Genomic DNA, 20,084 nt, shown 5'->3' with positions numbered 1-20,084 from the left:
AGGCTAGGTGAGAGGTGAATGATAGCTTTCAAAAAACTGAAAGTGAAGAATTATCAGCAAAGAATACTCAATGCTTCAGATATGATGGAGAATTAAAAGGTTTCCCAGACAAAGTGGAGTAAGTTCATTGCTACTAGACCCGCCCTACAAGAAACATTGATGAGAGCCTTCTATCTGAAACTAAAAAGCAAAGGTTAAAAAACCTTGAGTGAGGAGATAAATAGAATCAGAAAATTGCAGCTCTATATCAGAATAGGTTAGAAAACAATTAATTATAACATAAAAGATAAAGGGAAAGAAAGCATCAAGAATAGCTACAACCAATACAATTAGCTCACAGACTCACAACAGAAAAAACAAGAATTTGTGACAACAAAAACATAGAAAGGCAAGAGGAAAGGGACAGAAATTGCATAGCCTAACAGAGATAAGAGGCTATCAGAAAAAAAAAAAGACTATCTCGTCTATGGGATCTTTTATACAAACCTCATAGTAACCACAAAACAAAAAATCAGAGCAGAGTCACAAAGCACAAATAAAGAGAAAATAGACAAATCATCACAGAAAACCACCACACTGAAATGGCAGACAGAAATACAAGGAAAACCAAACAATGGAAATATAGAACAATCAGAAAACAAGAGGTAAAATGGCAGTATTTAGTCCTCATATATCAATACCCACCCTAAAAGTAAATGAGTTTAATTCATTAGTTGAAAGGCACAGAGTGTCTGGATGGATTAAAAATCAAGACTGAACAATATGCGGCCACCAGGAGGCACATCTCAACTCTAAAGATAAACATAGGCTCAGAGTGAAGGGATGGAAGATGTTACTCCAAGCAAATGGCAAGGAAAACAAAGCAGGTGCCACTGTAGTTCCACCAGACAAAACAGACTTGAAGGTAAAAAGAATAACAAGAGACAATGATGGGCATTATGTAGCGATAAAAGGGACATTCCAAGAAGAAGTCATAGCACTTATTAATATATATGCACATAAGAAAGTAGCATCAAAGTATCTAAAGAAACTATAACAGAACTAAAGGGAGAGATTTACAGCAACACAATAATCGTAGGAGACTTCAACACTCCACATATGTCAGTGGATAGATCAACCAGACAGACAGTCAACAAAGAAACTGTGGACTTAATGAAACACTAGACAAGATGAACTTAATAGGTATATATAGAACATTTTATCCAAAGACTGCAGAATACACATTCTTCTCATTCCTCAAATGAAACATTCTCAAAGATAGACCATATGTTGGGAAACAAAATAAACCTCAATAAATTCAGAAGATTGTAATCATATCAAGCAGCTTTTCTAATCATAATGCTATGAAACTAAAAATCAATTACAAGAAAAAAGCTTGGAAAATCACAAGCATGTTGAGACTAAAAATATGGTACTGACCAATGACTACATAAGTGAATAAATCAAAGGAGAAATCAAAAAATCCCTAGAGACAAATGAAAACCAAAACACAACATACCAACTTTTATGGGATACAGCAAAAGCGGTACTAAGAGGGAAATTTGAAGAAATACAGGCCTACCTCAAGAAGCAAGAAAAATCTCAAATAAGTAATCTTAAACTACGCCTAAAGGAACTACAAAAAGAAGAACAAAGACCAAAGTCAGTGGACGTAGGGAAATAATAAAAATCAGAGCAGAAAGAAATGAAATAGAGAATAAAACAGCAATCAAATAGGTGAATGAATCTCAGAGCTGGTTCTTTGAGAAGATCCACAAAACTGACAAATGCTTAGGCAGATTGACTATGAAAAAAAGACTGAAGATTCAAATAAAGAAAATCAGAAATGAAAGAGGAGAAATTACAATGGATACCACAGGAATATAAAGGATTATAAGAGAATACTATGAAAAGCTATATGAAAACAAATTGGATAACCTAAAAAAATGGATAAATTCTTATCATTCAACTTCCCAAAACTGAATCAGGAAGAAATAGAGAATCTGAAAAGCACAACCACAAGTAAAGAATCGAAACGGTAATAAAAACCTCCCCCAAAACGAAAGTCCAGGACCAGATGTCTTCTCTGGAGAATTCTGCCAAACATCCAAAGAAGATTTAATTCCTATCCTTCTCAAACTATTCCAAAATATTGAAGAGGATGGGATGCTTCCTCACACATTCTGTGAAGCCAACATTACCCTGATATACAGACCAGAGAAGGACAACACAAAAATGAAAATTAAAGGCCAATATTGCTGTTGAACATAGATGCAAAATTCCCCAACAAAATATTAGCAAATCGAATGCAACAATACATTAAAAGGGTCATGCACCATGATCAAGTGGGATTGATTCCAGGCTGCAGGGATTCTTCAACAACTGCAAATCCATGTGAGACACCACCTTAACGAAATGAGGAATAAAAATCACATGATAATCCTAATAGGTGCACAGAAAGCGTTTGATAAGAGCCAACATCCATTTATGATAAAACCTTCAATAAAATGAATATAGAAGAAAATGACCTCAACATAATAAAGGCCACACATGACAAACCCACAGCCAACATCATGCTCAACAGTCAAACACTGAAAGCTATTTCTCTGAGAACAGGGACAAGACAAGGATGCCCACTCTTGCCACTCTCATTCAACACAGTACTGGAAGTTTTAGCCTGAGCAATTAGGCAAGAAAGGAAATAAAAGAGATCCAAATAGGAAAGACAGAAGTAAAACTGTCACTCTTTGCCCATGACATGATTCTATATGTAGAAAACACTGAACAATCCACCAAAAACGCATTAGAAATAATCAATGAATACAGTAATGCTGCAGCTACAAAATCAACATACAGAAATCACTTGCATTTCTATACACCAACAAGGAACCAGCAGAAAGAGAAACCAAGAATACAGTCTCCTTTACAACTGCAACAAAAAGAATAGAACACCTAGGAGTAAACTTAACCGAGGGGGTGAAAGACCCCTACACAGAAAAGTATAAGACATTACTGAAAGAAATCAAAGAAGATATAAACAAATGGAAAGATATTCCATACCCATGGAAAAGAAGAATAAGCATAGTTAAAATGTCCATATTACCTAGAGCAATCTGCAGATTCACCGCAATCCTAATCAGAATCCCAATGACATTCTTCACCAAAATAGAACAAGGAATCCTAAAATTGATGTGGAACAAAAACCCCGAATAGCCAAAGGAATCCTGAGAAAAAAGAACAAAGCTGGAGGTATCACACTCCCTGACTTCAAAAAATACTACAAAGCTATAGAAATCAAAACAGCATGATCCTGGCAGAAAAAGAGACACACAAATCAATGGAACAGAATTGAAAGCCCAGAAATGAACCCACATGTCTACGGACAGCCAATCTTTGACAAAGGAGCCAAGACCATATAACGGAGAAAGGAAGGTGTCTTCAATAAACGGTGTTGGGAAAACTGGACCGACACATGCAAAAGAGTGAAAGTAGACCATATGCTTACACCATACACAGAAAATAACTTGAAATGGATTAAACACTTGAGTGTGAGACCTGAAACCATAAAACTCCCAGAAGAAAATATAAGCGATACACTCTTTGACATCGATCTTAGCAGTACCTTTTAGAATATGACGTCTGACCAGGTAAGGGAAACAAAAGAAAACATAAACAAATGGAACTACATCAGATTAAAAAGTTTTTGCAAAGCAAAAGAAACCATGAACAAAATGAAAAGACAATCCACCAACTGGGAGAAAATATTTGCAAATCATATATCCAACAAGGGGTTAATTTCCAAAATATATGAAGGACACATACAACTCAACAACAAAAAACAACAACCAAATTAAAAAAGGGCCAGAGAGACATTTTCCAAAGAACATATTCAGATGGCGAAGAGGCATATGAAAAGATGTTCAACATCACTAATTATTAGGGAAACTACAATGAGATCACTTCACACCCCTCAGAATGGCTACAATTAACAAGACAAGAAGTAACAAGTGTTGGAGAGGATGTGGTGAAAAGGGAACCCTCATACACTGCTGGGGGGAGTGTAAGTTGGTGCAGCCACTATGGAAAACAGTATGGAGATTTCTCAAAAAATTAAAAATAGAAATACTGTGTGATCCAGCTATTCCAGTACTGGGTACTTATCCAAAGAACATGAAATCAATACTTCAGAAAGATATATGCACCCTGAAGCTCATTGGAGCGTTATTCACAATAGCCAAGACGTAGAAGCAATCCAAGTGCCCATCAGCAGATGAATGGATCAAGATGCGGCAGATATACAGACAACGGAATAGTATTCAGTCATAAATAACCAAAATCTTGCCATTTGCGACAGCATGGATGGACCTTGAGGATATTATGCTGAGTGAAATAAGTCAGACAGAGAAAGACAAGTACCATATGATTTCGCTCATATTTGGAAGATAAACAGACACACAGATAAGGAGAATAGACTAGTAGTTACCAGAGGAGAAGGGGTTTGGGGGTAGGCAAAAGGGGCAGAGGGGCACATATGTATGGTGGCAGATGAAAACTGGACTGCTAGTGGTGAACACGGAGATGTACACCTGAAATTTACACAATGTTTTAAGCCAATATCACCCCAATAAAATACTTTTTTTTAAAAGTTAACTATGTTTGTCAGTGTTTTGTGCGATTGCTGCTTCTTTGCATTTTTCTCTCCCTCTTTTGAATGTCTTTTCCAAATTGTCTAAACTGAGTGAGAATTCCTATTATGGTCAGAAGCAAAGCCCATAAAAGTATGTCCAATAATTAAGGGAAGGCTGGGTGAAGCATTAGGAAGAGTAAAGGCTTTGAGTTCAGAAGACGTGGGTTCCAGTTTGGGCTCAACAAGTGAATAGGAGCATGACATGTGGCAGTGTGGGACATTAAGGACTCTGAGCCCCAGGATTTCCATTCAGGGAGTGAGGACTCTCCCTCATAGAGTTCTTGTCAAGATTTATTGAAATCACAAGGCAGTGAAGGTCACACAGGTGCTATAGGCTCAGCCGTGCCCGGGATCTGAGGCTCAAGCTTCCTCAGCTGTAAAGAAGAAAATACCATGTGGACTTGGTAGTTATGTCAAAGGGATTAAATGTTATTGTGTAGTTGAAAAGTTAAGCCATGTCATATCATGCACTCAATTAATGAGAATATAAAGAATGACGATACGTCACCAGAGATCAACGGAAATTTTTGCTTCCTTCTTGAATTTTTTTACTATTTTCAAAATTCACTTAAATATTTTGAAATATAGTTAAAGGTATTTCACAAAGCAAATTGTATAACAGCTTTCAAACTTGCAATTCTACCTCTCGAAGTTTCTTTTCGTCTTTACCACGTAAAAGCATGTCTGTTAAAAATCACTGACGGTCAGGACGGAACTCTCATGGGATCCTTTAGAGGAGGAAGCATCAATCCACAGCCTCCACAGCTTCTTTAAAGCACGTTTCCCAGTTGTCTGTAAACCCACTCTGCAGTTCCATTGCTGAACAGCCCTGTGTCCTGAGCATCACCCTCAAAAGTGGAAGAGGCGAATCTGAGGGAAATCTTCAGATAAGATATTTGAAAACTTCAGAGTCTTCAGTGCACTGTGTGAAGCTACAGGCAATGAGAAATTTTGAGCTCACAGTCTTTGGTCCCCTTTCTCATGAAAAGTGCATCTGGAGAGGGTAAAGTCATTGGAGTTACTGGATGCCTAATGATAATCAAACCAGTAGGGCGTGTCTGAAACTTCTCACAGGGAGTGGAGTTTCAACTGAGATCTGAGGCTAAGGAGGCTTTAGGCAGCAGAAGACGAAAGGGTGGAGACCAGCCCAGAGATAAGAGGAAGGAAACACCTTATAACCCGGTTCACCCCTTGGGAAATCCAGTGTAGAGATCTCTTATCCAGAAGTTTGGCATGCTGGGAAAAACTGTGACACTTAACAGGACAATTACAGAAAGTTCCTGAACTCCTTCTGCCCTCCTGGCTCCCAGCTCTGGCCTGTAATCTCCACCAGCACTCTAAGAGGAGTGTGATCTTATTACTAGGGTTTCTGTCTGTGAAACCATAGAGAAGAAGAAAATTGTTAGGGAAAGAAATTTGAGCGTTTTTTATTTTACATGTTCTTTCACCACTCACTATGCAAAATAACTTTTAAAAGATTTTTCTTACCTTTTAGCAAATAATACTTTTCACTGGAGAAAAGTCAGAAATTAGAGTTCTGTGCCGTCTAGTGAACATATCCAGACTGGCAGCTGGGATGTCACTTAGCAGGATGCTTTGGAAGGAGGGACCAAGGTCCCCATCAGAGGAAACTTTCTGGAAGATTTTGTGGCAAATGAAGCCTTAAAGGTGAGTTAGAGCCCACGTACATTTAAACCTAGTGGGAAGAACTTCTTTTCAGCCCCTCCCTCCCAACTATGACCAGAAACCTATATGACTGTGATTGAGAGAGAAAAGCAATGTGAAAACTATGTAGCTATAGATATATACAGTTAAGCTGCATACACACATATCGTGTTTGTCACGAAACTCCCAACCATGCGTATACTACAATGGTATAAAATTTTACAGCAGTTATTTTTCTGATTTCAAAGTAATACATTTATTTCAAAAACTAACGCAGTGTAAGAATGCCTATTTATTAGAGATAATATTTTTGTGTGTTTTTTAATCTGGTTACATAGCAAGATGTACATCCTTGGTAATTTAGTCTATAGTCCCCGGATATACATCTCTGTGTACAGTAGTATATAAGTAGTTTTACATGAACGTACACATTCTTCCAAATTTTGCTCACAATATGTATATTCTGTTCTTCATATGTTATATACATATGTTTATGTATATGCAAATATATATATATTCATCCATGTCTATATAATTGTTTTTGTACTTTAATATTTGTATGTTTGTCATGTGTAGTTCTTATTTGAATTAATTCAATAAACTTTGAATGGCACTCTTTTACTAATCAGATTTATTCATATAAGAGAATATTAATTATTTGCCTATAAAATACGTTCCAGTAGCTTTTCAATAATTTGCATTTCTTGATATGTGAGATTTTTGTTTGAGATAGACAGGGTTTTTTAAACTTCCCTTTGCTTTCTCTAATTAAGTTTGTAACGTCATTAAGTTTTTCTTGGGATACGTAGGTAGTTCTTAATTCCCCTGGTGACTATGCCATGCTGATAGGGTACTCAAGCAACCCTCTCCCACATGCCTTGGTCCTGGTGATGAGGGTGGAGATGAAATCTCATCCATTAGGCCTGGAGGCCTAGAGATAGGGCCACAAGGATTGAACTGTCCTGGGGGAGATGTGTGGGGCCTAGGCAGAAGCAGAGGAAAAGTAACCTCCATGGAGGAAACGAAATGATCATTTACAGGATCATTTTAAACTAGAGGCACTTTTCCTGGTGTCTCCTATAAGCAAGCAGGTATTCAATTCTTTTCCCCATTAATTCTCAAATGCGGAATTAGCTCTAAAGCTTCTTCCCATTGTGCTCTGAAGCCTTCAAGGCTTTGAATCTAGAATTCCCAGCAGACTCATATTTGATGTAATCCTTTGTATTCCTTGTTGTTTTTTTTTCTGTCTTGGCTGTATTATTTTTAAGTAAAGAAAATCCATGAAAATTAAAGCAATTTCCATACCGTCAAAAGAAAAATATCAGAAATTTGAAAATCTGGGAGTAAATATTCGCAAACAATATTCCAGAATTTGTGCTAATGTGCAAGAACCTAAAGGACTTTTGTTAATCAGTAGAGAAGGGGACAAAAGATAACAACAAATAATTCACCTAAAGAGCAAACTGCTTTGCCAGTAAACATCTGGAAAGATGCCAAACAGCACAAATTGAAGAAATGAAAATCTGGATGTCACAACAAGTGAAAAAATCAATTTGCAGGAAATTATTTATGTGATTGCAAATTTTAAAAAGATCATATCTATAACTACGTGACTAGCTAAATATTTTAAGGTAGGTATATGCATTACCTAAAGAGAAACACATCTGCCATATGTGCACCCATCTATTTACATTGGATATCTTGGATATCTGTGAGTCATGGTGAGGGGATCGTACAGATGGAAGGTGCAGAATGATTTCATTGTCTAAGTATATGTTTTTAATGTTTAACATTTTGCAATTAGGCAAGTGTGTTGAGAGAAACAGTTGCAAATATCTAATTACCAATTGACAATAAAGTTCACATATATGTACTGATGAGGATTTTTAGGCTGCTTAATTTTAAAACGGTTTATGATGAGGATTTTTAGGCTGGTTACTTTTAAAACTACAGATAAGAAGCAGGCTCCGAGGAGTGGAATTTGCTTGCCCTTTGATCAGAGACAGTTGCATTTGGGAAGGAAATCTCCATGCCTCCCACTCTGCACCAGGAGGAAGGGGGGGTGGCCTTATCTCTGGAAACTCTTAATGGGGAAGGCAAGAACTTAAGTTGTTTACTGTCTGGCAACCTCATGTAACTGACCCCCCACCCCAAAATCCTCCTTTGTCTTTAGTTGAAGATAATATTTGAGCGGAGACTTCTGCCATTTACACAATCCGGTTTGATTCTTATCTAAAAGTTGTGGGACCGCCCAATGGCCGGACCCTACCGGCACTGGTACCATTTTAACTTTTTTTCTTTGTCTCGTAAAGAGATGACTCACATACCTATGCCTTAAATTTAGCCCTAACCCTCAACTCGGGGCAGCAGCAGGAGCTCTGCCTGCCCATGGGTCCTGTCCCCATGCCAGCGGGGGCAGCAGCAGGAGCTCTGACCGCCCGTGGGTCTTGTCCCCACACACCAGCTCTGCCTGCCCATGGGTCCTGTCCCCATGCCAGCGGGGGCAGCAGAAGCGGCGGCAGCAGAAGCTCTGACTGCCCATGGGTCCTGTCCCCATGCTATTCTATACTATTCTCTCAATAAAAGAGCACTACTGCCAGACCTTGAGAGTCCAAGAAATCTTTCTTTCGACTCCTCGGCTCACCGACCCCGCATCATGTACCATGTTATAAAAATGTTCACATGATACGGTTTTATAAAAACTTTAAAAATTCAACTTTGGCTTGACAGTTTCTGTGCGTATGTGTGTGCATTTCTGTTTTAAACTTCCCTCACCCCATATGTTCACATGTCGTTCTTCTATACCTCTCTCAGAGGCTGGCCTTCCTCTCTCAGGGCACAGAGATCCAGGAAGGGATTGTTGATAATGAGTGGAAAATTCCAGAAAGTAGTGGAAAATTCCAGGAAGTTCTTGCTGATGCACTGGCATACAGGCTGTTGCCTCCTTCCCTCCTATTTGCAGAGCCCTCTGGACTTTCAGAGCTGCAGTGCTGGCTCTGACCACTAAGGTGCATCTGTTTACATTCTCTATATGTTTTTAAAATGAAAAATATAATTTTTCTACTTTTATTACAGTGACCCACCAAACCCTTGTTCTTTTCTTTATATTTTCCAGGTCTGTGTTTTTTCTTTGTTTTGGTATTATCTCTCTCTGGGATGGGCTGGAGGTAATTCCAGCAAAGTGACTATTTTCAGAACATTCTGTTACTTTGCCCTAACAAGAAAATGCCATATATTGCAGCAAGAAATTAGTAAAGCTAGGCATGGAGAGGTCATCGCCACTCCATGGAGGTCTATTTCAGTCTCTGTTTTTCCAGGTAGCATCTGAATGACTCCAGACAAGCTGCAGCACCTCATTAAACCTCAGCAACCTTGGAAAGCTGGTGATTCTGACTTCAGAGTTCCTCTGGGAAGAACACATGAAAGAATAGATGCAATGTAGCAAGTACAGAGCCTGGCCTGAGCTGGCACTCAGAGTGCTCTGGGTTTGCAGAGTGAAGGAACACAATGCAATGCAGCTGACACAGAGACTAGCACAGAGAGTTCCCTGAGTTTGTAGCTCCAAGTACCTGGATCCCAGGCCTCCTGACTCCAGTTGGCCTCCTCTGTAGGGGTGGCGCAGTTGGAAACAATTTCCTGGGAGGTACGCTGGTAGCAAACTCAAGGGGCAATAGCCATAGGAGGTTAAGGTTCTTCTGGCCTCCAGGGCTGTCTTCTCTCTGCCTCCGAGGAAGAGACTTCCTGTAAGGACTCCATCTTGTTTGTGTGGCCCTGACCAAAGAGGTTTGGGGCACGTTCTCACCTTCTTCGGAAGCCGTCCCTGATCTTCCCCAAACGTCCAGCTCCAGACACCACAGATTCTCTTCACAAGCAGCTTGTGAGGACATTGGTGACAAGTCTCAGGCTTCAGGCCACACCATGGGTGAGTTGGTCAGCATGAGGCCTTGGCCTCAGAACCCCACAGGGCAGGAGGGGTTCTGGGTCCCCTTCCCTACCTCAAGCCACAGGACACTCAGCCAACCCCCCTTTAGAGGAGGGGTGGTGAGGGCCCGGGCTGACTATTTTCCAGGCTCCTGAGGAAATGGGCCAAGTGGCCCCTGACACTCCTATCCTGGTTCTACACAGAAAACCTCCCCTCTTATGGAAGTGGTCATGGCTGAGGTAAAATTTTTTCCCTGGTTGAGGGGAAAGGCCTGAGCTGTGTGGTCGTCTCAGGTCCATGGTTTGGAGAGTGGGGAGAGTCACCCAGGTGGAGGTGGGTGTGGGGATGTGGATTGGTATAAATTAACATTCTTTGGATTCATGCTAGAGGTGGGCAAGGGCCACCCTTACTCTTGAATCTTGTATCAATTATTCAAGGTAAATTATATTACCCCTCATAGAAAGTTCCGGAGGCTTGCTTTATGCCAAGCTTTATCCCAGCTTATTACTTATTCTAGAATGTTCCATGTGTAGTTATGTGCATTGCTGTATGTCAATTAAGTAAATTTGTTAATTTACTTCAATCACATTTTTAAATCTTCTCCATCTAGCTGAATTCTTGTCTGTCCTTTTATGTGTCACTTAACGAGGTGTATTAAAATTTCACATTGTGACATGGATTGAACCATTTCTCAATTTCCTTCTGTCAGTTTTTGCTCTGCATATTTTAGCTATATGTTAAGATGTGTATACAAAATTTGAATTTTTAATTAATATCTTCTTATTGCATCGAACCTTTCATCATAATGAAATTTCCCTCTTTTCTCTAGTAATGTTTTCCATTTAAAGAAGTGTACTTTTACTAATATGGTTATACCAGCTTTCAGTAGGTTAGTGTGTAAATGGTACACATTTTACCAATTTTTTTCCTTTCAAAATTTTAGATCCCTAAATTTTGTTTATGTCTCTTCTAAGGAGCATTTGATGGAATGTTCAGTTTGACAATATCTGTTTTTCTGTTTCGAATATTTAGTATGAAACTTTTGATGTAAATACAGATATAATTAGGTTTATATATACCACATTACACTTATTTTTGCCTGTTCTAAGTTCCTTTTCCCTCTGCTTTCCTTTGAAATCATTATTTTTAACTATTAAACTATCTCATTTTGTTAGATAGTTAAATATTCTTTTGCCATTCTTGTCGTGTTTACCTTTAAGGTTACAATGTACGTTTTAGACTTTTCACAGTCTGATGTAAGTTAGGTCTTTCAAGGTCCTCAGATAATGAAGGGACCTTGCAACACTTTGATTCCATTTACCCGCTCCCAATCTATTGTCATGCATTTTAATTCTATGTATATTTCAACCTCCAAAAGAACTTATTATCATTGTGCTATATAGCCAATACATATTTAGATTTTCCTACATATTCACAAATGTCATTAGTCTTTCTTTCCTGCACCTATGTGCTTGCATCTGGGACCATATTTCTTCTACCTGAAGAAGAACCTTTAATATTTCTTTTAGTTTGAGTTTTCTGATCACAAATTTCCCCAGTTTTTGCCAGATTAACATCATTATAAAAGGCATGTCTTTTCTTTAGGAATGTTTTCCCTTAAAGCATACTTTTTCTCCTATCAATATTGTTAGACTGACTTGATATCTTCTTACTTTTGGAAACTTCTCAACCAAGATCTCTTCAAATCCCACTTCTCCACTATTCTCTCTCATTCTTTCCGGGACTCAAATTAACCATGTGTTAGACATGTTCATTATGTCTCCTTTAATTCTCTCCCTCTCTCTTTTCATATTCTCCATATTCTGTTTCTCCAGGCTTCATTCCAGATATTTTCATCAGACTTCTCTCTCATTTCTATAATCCTTCCTCCTTGCAGGGAACTCACCTTTGACCCTGGAACCATAACACCAAACTTTCAGGGTCGATTTTACTATCACCCTAGAGCAGAAGAGGGAAGTGAGAGTTAGAGATGATAAACGTCTTGTCCCGGGTCACCTAGCCCGAAAAGCACAGAGCAGGGACTAACATCACAATTGAACCCTAGTCCCAAACCCTTTCCTCTGTGCTTATTTTCTTCTTGGCTGTGAATGCTCCCCACCTCTCGTCTTCCAGGAAGCAGAACCACAGTGAAATCTTTCAACCTTTTGAGCCCTGTGATGCACTTCTTTTTAGATTAGAGAAGTCAGTGACATTCCTTCATTAGCCATGATATTTCCACAGGGCTTTGTCTAGTATTGGAACTATTGATGTCTTGTTCTCAATTTTAGGGCGCAATAACCAACCTAAATTCTTAAAAAGAAGAGCAAGAGGCTGGGGTATTTACCGAAGGAGATATAGTAATTGGTCTGAAGAAGTCAGTTCTGGCATTCATCCTTCATCTCACCAGCAGCAAGATGGAGATCCTGAAACAAGTGATGCTCCTGTGGACACAGCAGTAAGATAGTAAGTGACCAGTCAGCATGGCTGGAAAGTACCAGCCAGTGGAATCCATAACTCTGTAGTTCAATATCACTTTTCTCTCCAGTCTGGAAGAGTGAGGAAAGACAGGATCAGGTTAAGGGTAGAGCAAACTTTGTTGTAGCCCTGGTATCAGTGGGGCAAACATGTGTAGAGACCTTCTGAGTATATATCGACTGCTTCTTTGTCTCCACTTCCCCACAGTGCTCCCTATGCCATTCCACCCTGTCATCGGAGAGGCACTTTTCAGAAACAAGGCCAATCCCACATTAACATGGAGAGAGAGCAAAAGCCTCCAGAGAGAAAAATGGAGGGGAACAAGCAGGATGAGACCTCGGGGACCTGGTTCAAGATCATGGTGAGTGTCCTTGCAAAATGGACTTAATTTTCAGAAGAAGGTGAACACAGGGTGTTGTGTTGGACTCATGTAGGGATGCTAGGTACTCTTCTGAGGCAGAGGAGTTGGTCATCTGCCATTTTATTACCAAAAGTTAGCATCCTAGACCATCTAAAGGCAGACTCAGAGCAGCAATAAAAAAGGAACAGACTGACTGTAGGGAGAATGGGAGAGGTTATCTAAAAGCCATGGAGGAAACTACTGCCAAGGAGATGGAGCAACTCCACCCAGCAAGGCTCATTTGTCTCAAGCTAGTGTGGGAGAGGGTTGAATCTCGGGTTCTTGTCAGAGGGGCAGGCCAGGTCTGCCTTAGGTGGGATCTCTTGGAACTTTATAAAAGAAAGTACATGGTAAAAATCTAAAGTTGATTATTTGAATAAAAGTATTTGAATGGAAAGAAAGGGTATTTAGGAAATCCATGACTGGTACAAAAGTTATAAATAAGGGATATTGTGTTATCTTAAGAAATTATTTTAAAGCCTGAAAAAAAAAAAGATTGAAAGGAAGACATGGTTGGGTCTTATCTTAACCTTAGATTCCATTATGTCAATTTCCTCTCTCATCTTCTCTCACTCCTAGGTTCCATTTGGCGTAAAATATGATGAGAAGTGGCTGCTCAGTTTGATTCAGAAGCAATGCAGTGTCCCCTTCACCCCAGTTGATGTAAGAGAGGACAGAGAGGCTGATAAGTAGAAACAGGGCAGCTTGAGGGTCCAGATGAGCAGGGCCCTCTGGTCTCATATTCTGTTTCTCTTGTCACTCTCCCCATAGTTTCACTATGAGAAAATGCAGGCCCAGTTCTTCGTTGAGAATGCCAACATTGCCTTTGCATTGAAGAATATCAACGGCAAGATTTGGGATAAGAATAATGAAAGGGTGTGTGTCAAAGACATGACCAGGGTTAGCGAGGGGCGAGGGGGCAGGACAGCGGCAAGGTCTTGCTTGAGCCCAAGGCTCAGATTTCCTGGTGCTTACCCAGCCCCTCTTGTGCTCTTTGCAGATATCTATCTTTGTCAGCCCCTCTGATGCACCCTGCTCTGTGCAGAAGGAGCTGAAGTCAGAAAAGGTGAAGCAGATAAAGTTAGTGCAGACTCAAACGAGTTGTGCACTCACATGCAGACCCACCTCTTCCACCCCCGCCTATTACCTCCCTTCACCACCTCAGACTCAGAGCCACTAAATCCCATCTCTAACTCTGCAGCTGACCATGAACAAGCGATATGATGTCTCCCAGCAATCTCTTGAAGTCCAGAGACTCCACTTTGACCCTGGTAGGCTCCAGCAGTAATTCTAGGGCAGATGAGGGCAGAGGAGTCCAATTGTTGGGAAGGAGACTTAGGGATGGAAACCTGGGGAGGGGTTGGTGCTGGGCTGTATGAGCTGGCCCCCTCTCAGTGTTCTCATTCCCTCCTTTCGGCCTCTTTGAGCCTTGGTGACCCTTGGTGTGGAAATGGTCCCGAATCCTAGAAATGACACGGCTGCCTCCCTGCAGATCCATGAAGAGAGCATGCTCAAGGTGAGGACTTGGGCCCTGTTTGGGGATTGACGTTCAGAGTGGGAGAGATTAGGTAGAAGATCCCCTATTGGGGTCCTCAACCTACCTCTTTCCTCATCATAGCTTTTTCCCTTGAACCTGAGCAACATGAAACCCTGCCAGCTGGCTGGCCTGTCCACCACTATGCAGAATGCCTCCAACATCAAGAACTTGAACCTCCCCAGCAACGAGGTGAGGTTCAGTACCCAGATCCTTCTTTAAAGGGAAGGTGGGAGGGCTCATGGGGTGGTGGCAAGAGGCAGGGAAGTGGATTTGTTAGCAAACATAGGAACTGGGGTGCAGGGTCATCCTGGCTCTCTTCCTCTGGTCCACGTTGTTCCTCCTCATAATCACAGGTGAAGTCTGCAGGGAAGTTGGACAAGGGCAAAGGGCTGAAGCCAGAAGAGATGAGCGCAGACAGAAACTCCCTGTGCACCACCTTCCCAGATAAGTCAACCAACATAAGGTCAGTTGTACCCTCTGTTGCCTCCTGGGAGCCTGAGCTACCGCTGACAGTGACTGTTTGCAGGAGGCAGCAGTTCTGGTCTTCTGGGAGGACCACAGGCCCTGCCATCTCTTTTCTGTGTCCCTCACCTGTGTTTAGAGCTCAGGCCTCTCAAAGACACTGCCCCTCCTTCCCTGTACAAGTCACATCATCCTGCTTGGACCTTCAAAGTATCCATGGGTCTCCCAGGTTGGGTGTGATTCCTCTGACAAGGACTTGACTAAGACAGGCACAGGTGCACCGGGGCCATCAGGAGAGGAGTTGGTGGTCATAGAGTGGGCTACAGACCCTCAGCCTCATGCTGAGCTGGAACCTGAACATTTACTCCTCCTGGGGAAGATTTCCCCAGTGGTCTTCCCCTGTGGCTGCTCCATTTCCCATTCCCAGCTCAGACTGAGCTCACATAGGTAACAAAGTCAACTAGTATCCAATGGCCACTCAGCCCAACAAGTGCATCTTTTCCATTCCGACCTCGGGTTCGGGGCCAGCCAGGGCAGATGAAGGAAAGGCTGCAGCAGGGGAGCCATCACCCCTTTCTTCTCTCTTCTTCCCTGACCTCCACCACCAGGGCAGAGTTTTTTTCTCTTCCCTTTGCTTTGTTTTCTCTCTCTCCTTTGTCTCTACTTCCCTTTGTCCCTCTCATCTCTGTCCTCCTACCTTCATTCCCTCTCTGTCCTCATCACCTCCTCTTCCCTCCCTGTCTCCTGAGCCCAGCCTCAGTCACCTGCTCGCCCCAGCATCATAGGCCATCCTTGGGGGTGTCCTGCTCCTGGCAGAATGTTGGACCACAAATGAGGTAGAAGTGCCCTGGGCTCCCACCCCATTCATCTCCACTCTGGAGCCTTCAGTGGGACTTGGAAGAAGGAAGGTGGGCAGGGAGGTGAAGGAAGCACTGGACCTGGGCTCCACGTGCTATGATGTGCATGGGAAAGGAGTCAGAGCAGTCTAGGTGAGAGCTACCAAGGGGGAAGGGGAGGAGGCGGGGAGGGAGAAAGTGAGAGAGAGCAAGCAAGCCCTCTTCCTATGGGTCAGTCCACGGGGGAGGAGCCCAGGGTCCTCGAAGGCTGCAACACAGGAGTGTAGGTGGGACACCCTGGGCTATGTCTCTGATGTAAATCTGCTTGCTCTCATAAGGAAAGACACCTCCACAGTTTCACTTTTCTGTTTTGTCCTGATTTTGGCAGCTCCATCCTGGAATTGTTCCCCAAGTTGTTAAGCTTGGTAATTGTATTCCTTGATCATTGACTCCTCTAACTGACACTGACACTGCCCACAACCTGGTCTGAACCCCTTTTGGTCTTTCCCAAGTTACATTTTTGAACATGAGCCTTAAACCTCATGGTGGGAGGGTGGTGGTACACACCTATGTGGGCACCTGACAAAGGCTCTCAGTCTTATTCAACAACATTCTCCAAAGGCTTCAGGGACCCCTTGATGATGATCCCAAATGTAACCTTGCCCGTGGGATTTCCAGGGCCCTTTCATACCTGACCCCTGACCCTCACCCCCTGCTGGACCCATCCTTTTCCCAGATGATCCAGCACCAGCTGCTGGTCTGCACTGCTGACTTGCTCTTCCCTTTCCCAGGATAGCCAGGAGTCATGCCCACCAACTAACTTTGGTATTGAAGCCCACAAGAGGCTACCAACCTGCAAGGTGAGGCGGGAGGACCAAGCAGAGTTTTAGGCGGTGCATGAGGAGGGGTATCAGCTGTGGTCCTGAAAACTGTTGTAATTTCAGGGAAGCTTCTTTGAATCTGATGCGCTGAAGAGTCTGGTTCTGCAATTCCTGCGGCAGTAAGCACTCCTGGGAATCTGAGGAAGGGGACGGCTGGGCCGGGGGAGGCCGCCTAAGCTCAGGTCTGCTTCTTGGGTCTTTGAAGTCTCATTTGGAGCCCAGGTCACACATGCAGCTTGTCCCTTCTGTTCCCCCACAGATATTACCTGATCTATGACTCTGGAGACCGACAGGGTCTTCTCGGTGCTTACCTTGACGAGGCCTGTTTCTCCCTGAGCATCCCTTTCAACCCCGAGGACCCAGCCCCGTGAGTATCACAGCTCAGACTCTGTTCCTGGGCCCTGTGGCTCCCAAGCAGACACAGGCCAGCTCCTGGAAATACCCAGTGGACAGACCACCACCTCCTGTTCCTCTTTCTCTCCCAGAAGCAGCTTGTGCGAGTACGTCAAGGATAACAGGAATATAAAGAAGCTCAAGGACCCCCGTGCGTGTGGGAAGATTGGGCAGGGAAAAGGGTCATGAAGGGATTTTTCAAGGCCCAGAGTGTGGCAGCCCCTGACCTTCACTCTCCTCCCCCCACAGACCTGCGGCTTCAGCTGTTGAAGTGTACAAAACATGACATCGTGCGCTCTCTCTGTGTGTTGCCCACAACTCAGCATGACTTCAGCTCCTTCGTGGTGGACCAGTGGCTCCAGACGGTGAGCACCTGCTTCCTCCCTCAGGCAGGCCCAGAAAGCTGCAGGTGGGTAGGAGGCTTAGGTGGTGACTGAGCCCCTGGGCTCTTCCCTTTCAGGAAAGGGTGCTGTGCTTCTCTGTCAACGGGGTGTTCAAGGAAGGTGAGTGTATGTGGAGTCTCCACTAGATGGCCCGCTGCTCCCTCCCCGTGGCTGGGCTCCCCCTCAGAACTCTCCCAGCTTCCCTGATCCCTTCCCCTCTCTTCCTACTCCCTCTGTGTTCTTCCTACTCCCTCTGTGTTCTTCAGTCCCCACTCTGCCTCCAAACCATCCTGGTCTGACCTGTGTCCATGCCTGTCTGCCCTGCACAGCTCAGGCATCAGGGACACAGGCTGTGGAGTTTGATGTCTCTCATCCCAGATCCTTACTCTATGAACTTTGGCCGGTTCCTTAACCTCTATGTTTCCTCATTTGGAAAATGGGGCTTATAATACCCACCTCTTGGGTAGCTGTGAAAAATGAATCGAGTGAACTTGTAAAGTGGTTGTCACAGAGCCCGACACATAATAGGGTCCCTGGACTGGGAGCAGATTGCTCCTATTGTTGCCCTCTCGATTCCCGACACCCTGACTCCCAGTCAACAACTGTCCCCTTCAGCATGACTATCAAGTCAGACCCTGACTGGTAACGCCATGTGAGCATGTAAAGCATGTGCGACTCTAAGGGGGTATTTTTGTTTGTTGTTTGTCTTTAAAGTGGTAGGAAAGTCTCAGAGTTCTGTTCGTGCCTTCACACGGACCTTCATCGCTATCCCTGCCAGCAGTTCCAGGTGAGTACTGTGTTGTGAGTGGGAACACCCAGCCCAGCCTGGGCTCAGTGGGTGGGAATGTGGTGGTGTTGACCTCGGGGTTTTCTCAGTATTGTGGAAAGCCACCAGTTAGATCCGAGGAGCAGCCTAGCCTAGTGGGTAAGAGCATGGGCTCTGGAGTCAGAACACTGGGTTCTCTTCCTGGCCCCAACACTCCCTAGCTGTGTGACCTTGGTTAAATCACATGACCTCTCTGTGACTCAATGTCTTCCTACTGTTCAGGGTAAATGCAGGTGTAAAATCATCTCTGGTTTGGAGACAAACCTGTAAATATAGTGAAGCTGGTAAATAATCTCTCCAAAGGTGGGCTCTGTGGCAGGGACAGAGGTACCAGCTAAGGAATTTGGGGGGGCAGGCCCAGTATGGGGCTCTGGAAGGAATCTGGTTGCTGAGTGGCAGTGGGAGCAGGATCACTGTTGGGGGTGTAGGGTTCTCCATCCATCAGTTGTCTGGGGGCCCCCTTTTCCTCCAGTCTATGCATCCTGAATGACCAGCTGTTTGTGAGGGACGCCACCCCCAAGGAGACTCACAGTGGGCTCTTCATCCCAGTTCCCACACCCGCCTCCAGCTCTGTGCCCACCCTCTCCCAGGAGCAACAGGAAATGGTGCAGGCTTTCTCCACCCAGTCCGGCATGAACCTGCAGTGGTCTCAGAAGTGAGTGCTGGGTGTGCACAGGATAGGAGGGAGCTGGGAGGAGTGGAGGCGTGAATAATGGGAGCTTGCAGGTAATTTGTTTTGCTTTTTTATGGCACTCATTATCACCTTGAACATTTCCCTCTCAGTACATATAAGCTACCTGGTTGTTTTTGAACAGGTGTGCATTCCTTTTATGGATTTCATTGACTTTGTTCTCTTATTGGCAGACATTTGGGTACCGGGAGTTTTTCCCATGACACACTGTGCCACAGGACTCATTCTGCTGCATATGATGCAGTAAACGTGGCCACGTGTTTCCGTTGTGTAGGTTAGGAAATAGCACTGTGCGGTCAGAGTGTCTCCACTTTGGTCCTAATGGATGGCACCTGTCCTTCCTCCGCCACAGGTGCCTTCATGATAGCCACTGGGACTACACCAAAGCCGCACAGGTTCTCGCTCTGCTCAAGGTGAGGTCTGGGAATTCGGGCCAAGTGAGTGGAGGCCAGGTGGCCTGGGAATGAGACTCGGGGCTCCTGGGCTCTACTGATCTCCCAACTCCGTCCCTTCACTTCCTCCAGGCCCAGTGCAAGATCCCAGAGGAGGCCCTCACACAGACTGATCCAGGATCCTGAGAGCACAGCCCTGACAAGAAGCCCTTGGGTTTTGTCATCTTCATCCTCATCACTTTTGTTGTGTTTTTCCTTTACTATGAGTATATCCCTGGGACTGAGTTGGGAGGTCTACTTAGGGCTGGGAAACCAATGCTTAACTGTCACTTATTCACCCAAAGGCCTAGTTGTTCTGTGTATTTTCCCTCCCCAGGATCCTTGATTCCTCTGATCATAAAGAATAAAGTTGCATGTTGTGTAAATTCCCTGGTAAATCCATTTCAGGCAAGTATTATTAGCACTGGTCTACAGAGAAGGAAAGGAAATTCAGGGAGGGTCAGCAATCTTGGGGAACAGTGGGGTAGAGACGCAATTCCTGGACCCCGCCCCCCC

The 20,084-nt window shown here is 43.5% G+C and overlaps 1 protein-coding gene and 1 long non-coding RNA gene across 3 annotated transcripts in view; both read left to right on the top strand.

Moving 5' to 3' along the window:
- Window positions 1-6,329, top strand: part of LOC124246149 (uncharacterized) — a 51,887-nt gene extending 45,558 nt beyond the window's left edge. For both annotated transcript variants that reach the window (XR_006890399.1, XR_006890398.1), the window contains one exon: window positions 6,162-6,329. This is a non-coding gene — a long non-coding RNA (uncharacterized LOC124246149). The remainder of the gene's footprint in view (window positions 1-6,161) is intronic.
- A 3,920-nt stretch (window positions 6,330-10,249) lies between these two features.
- Window positions 10,250-19,796, top strand: NXF3 (nuclear RNA export factor 3). Its single transcript, XM_046672847.1, has 20 exons — window positions 10,250-10,253; window positions 12,542-12,716; window positions 12,936-13,089; window positions 13,708-13,791; window positions 13,900-14,004; window positions 14,129-14,212; window positions 14,330-14,399; window positions 14,556-14,644; window positions 15,019-15,128; window positions 16,352-16,388; window positions 16,755-16,823; window positions 16,908-16,963; window positions 17,104-17,211; window positions 17,330-17,388; window positions 17,487-17,602; window positions 17,698-17,740; window positions 18,335-18,407; window positions 18,919-19,101; window positions 19,490-19,550; window positions 19,662-19,796. The coding sequence occupies exons 1-20, from the start codon at window positions 10,250-10,252 to the stop codon at window positions 19,713-19,715; spliced, it is 1,734 nt and encodes a 577-aa protein (XP_046528803.1). The 3' UTR covers window positions 19,716-19,796.
- Window positions 19,797-20,084: the final 288 nt, after the last annotated feature.

This window comes from Equus quagga, chromosome 10, assembly GCF_021613505.1.
Source record: "Equus quagga isolate Etosha38 chromosome 10, UCLA_HA_Equagga_1.0, whole genome shotgun sequence".
NCBI lineage: Eukaryota > Metazoa > Chordata > Mammalia > Perissodactyla > Equidae > Equus > Equus quagga.
This window is presented reverse-complemented; position numbering and strand designations above follow the sequence as displayed.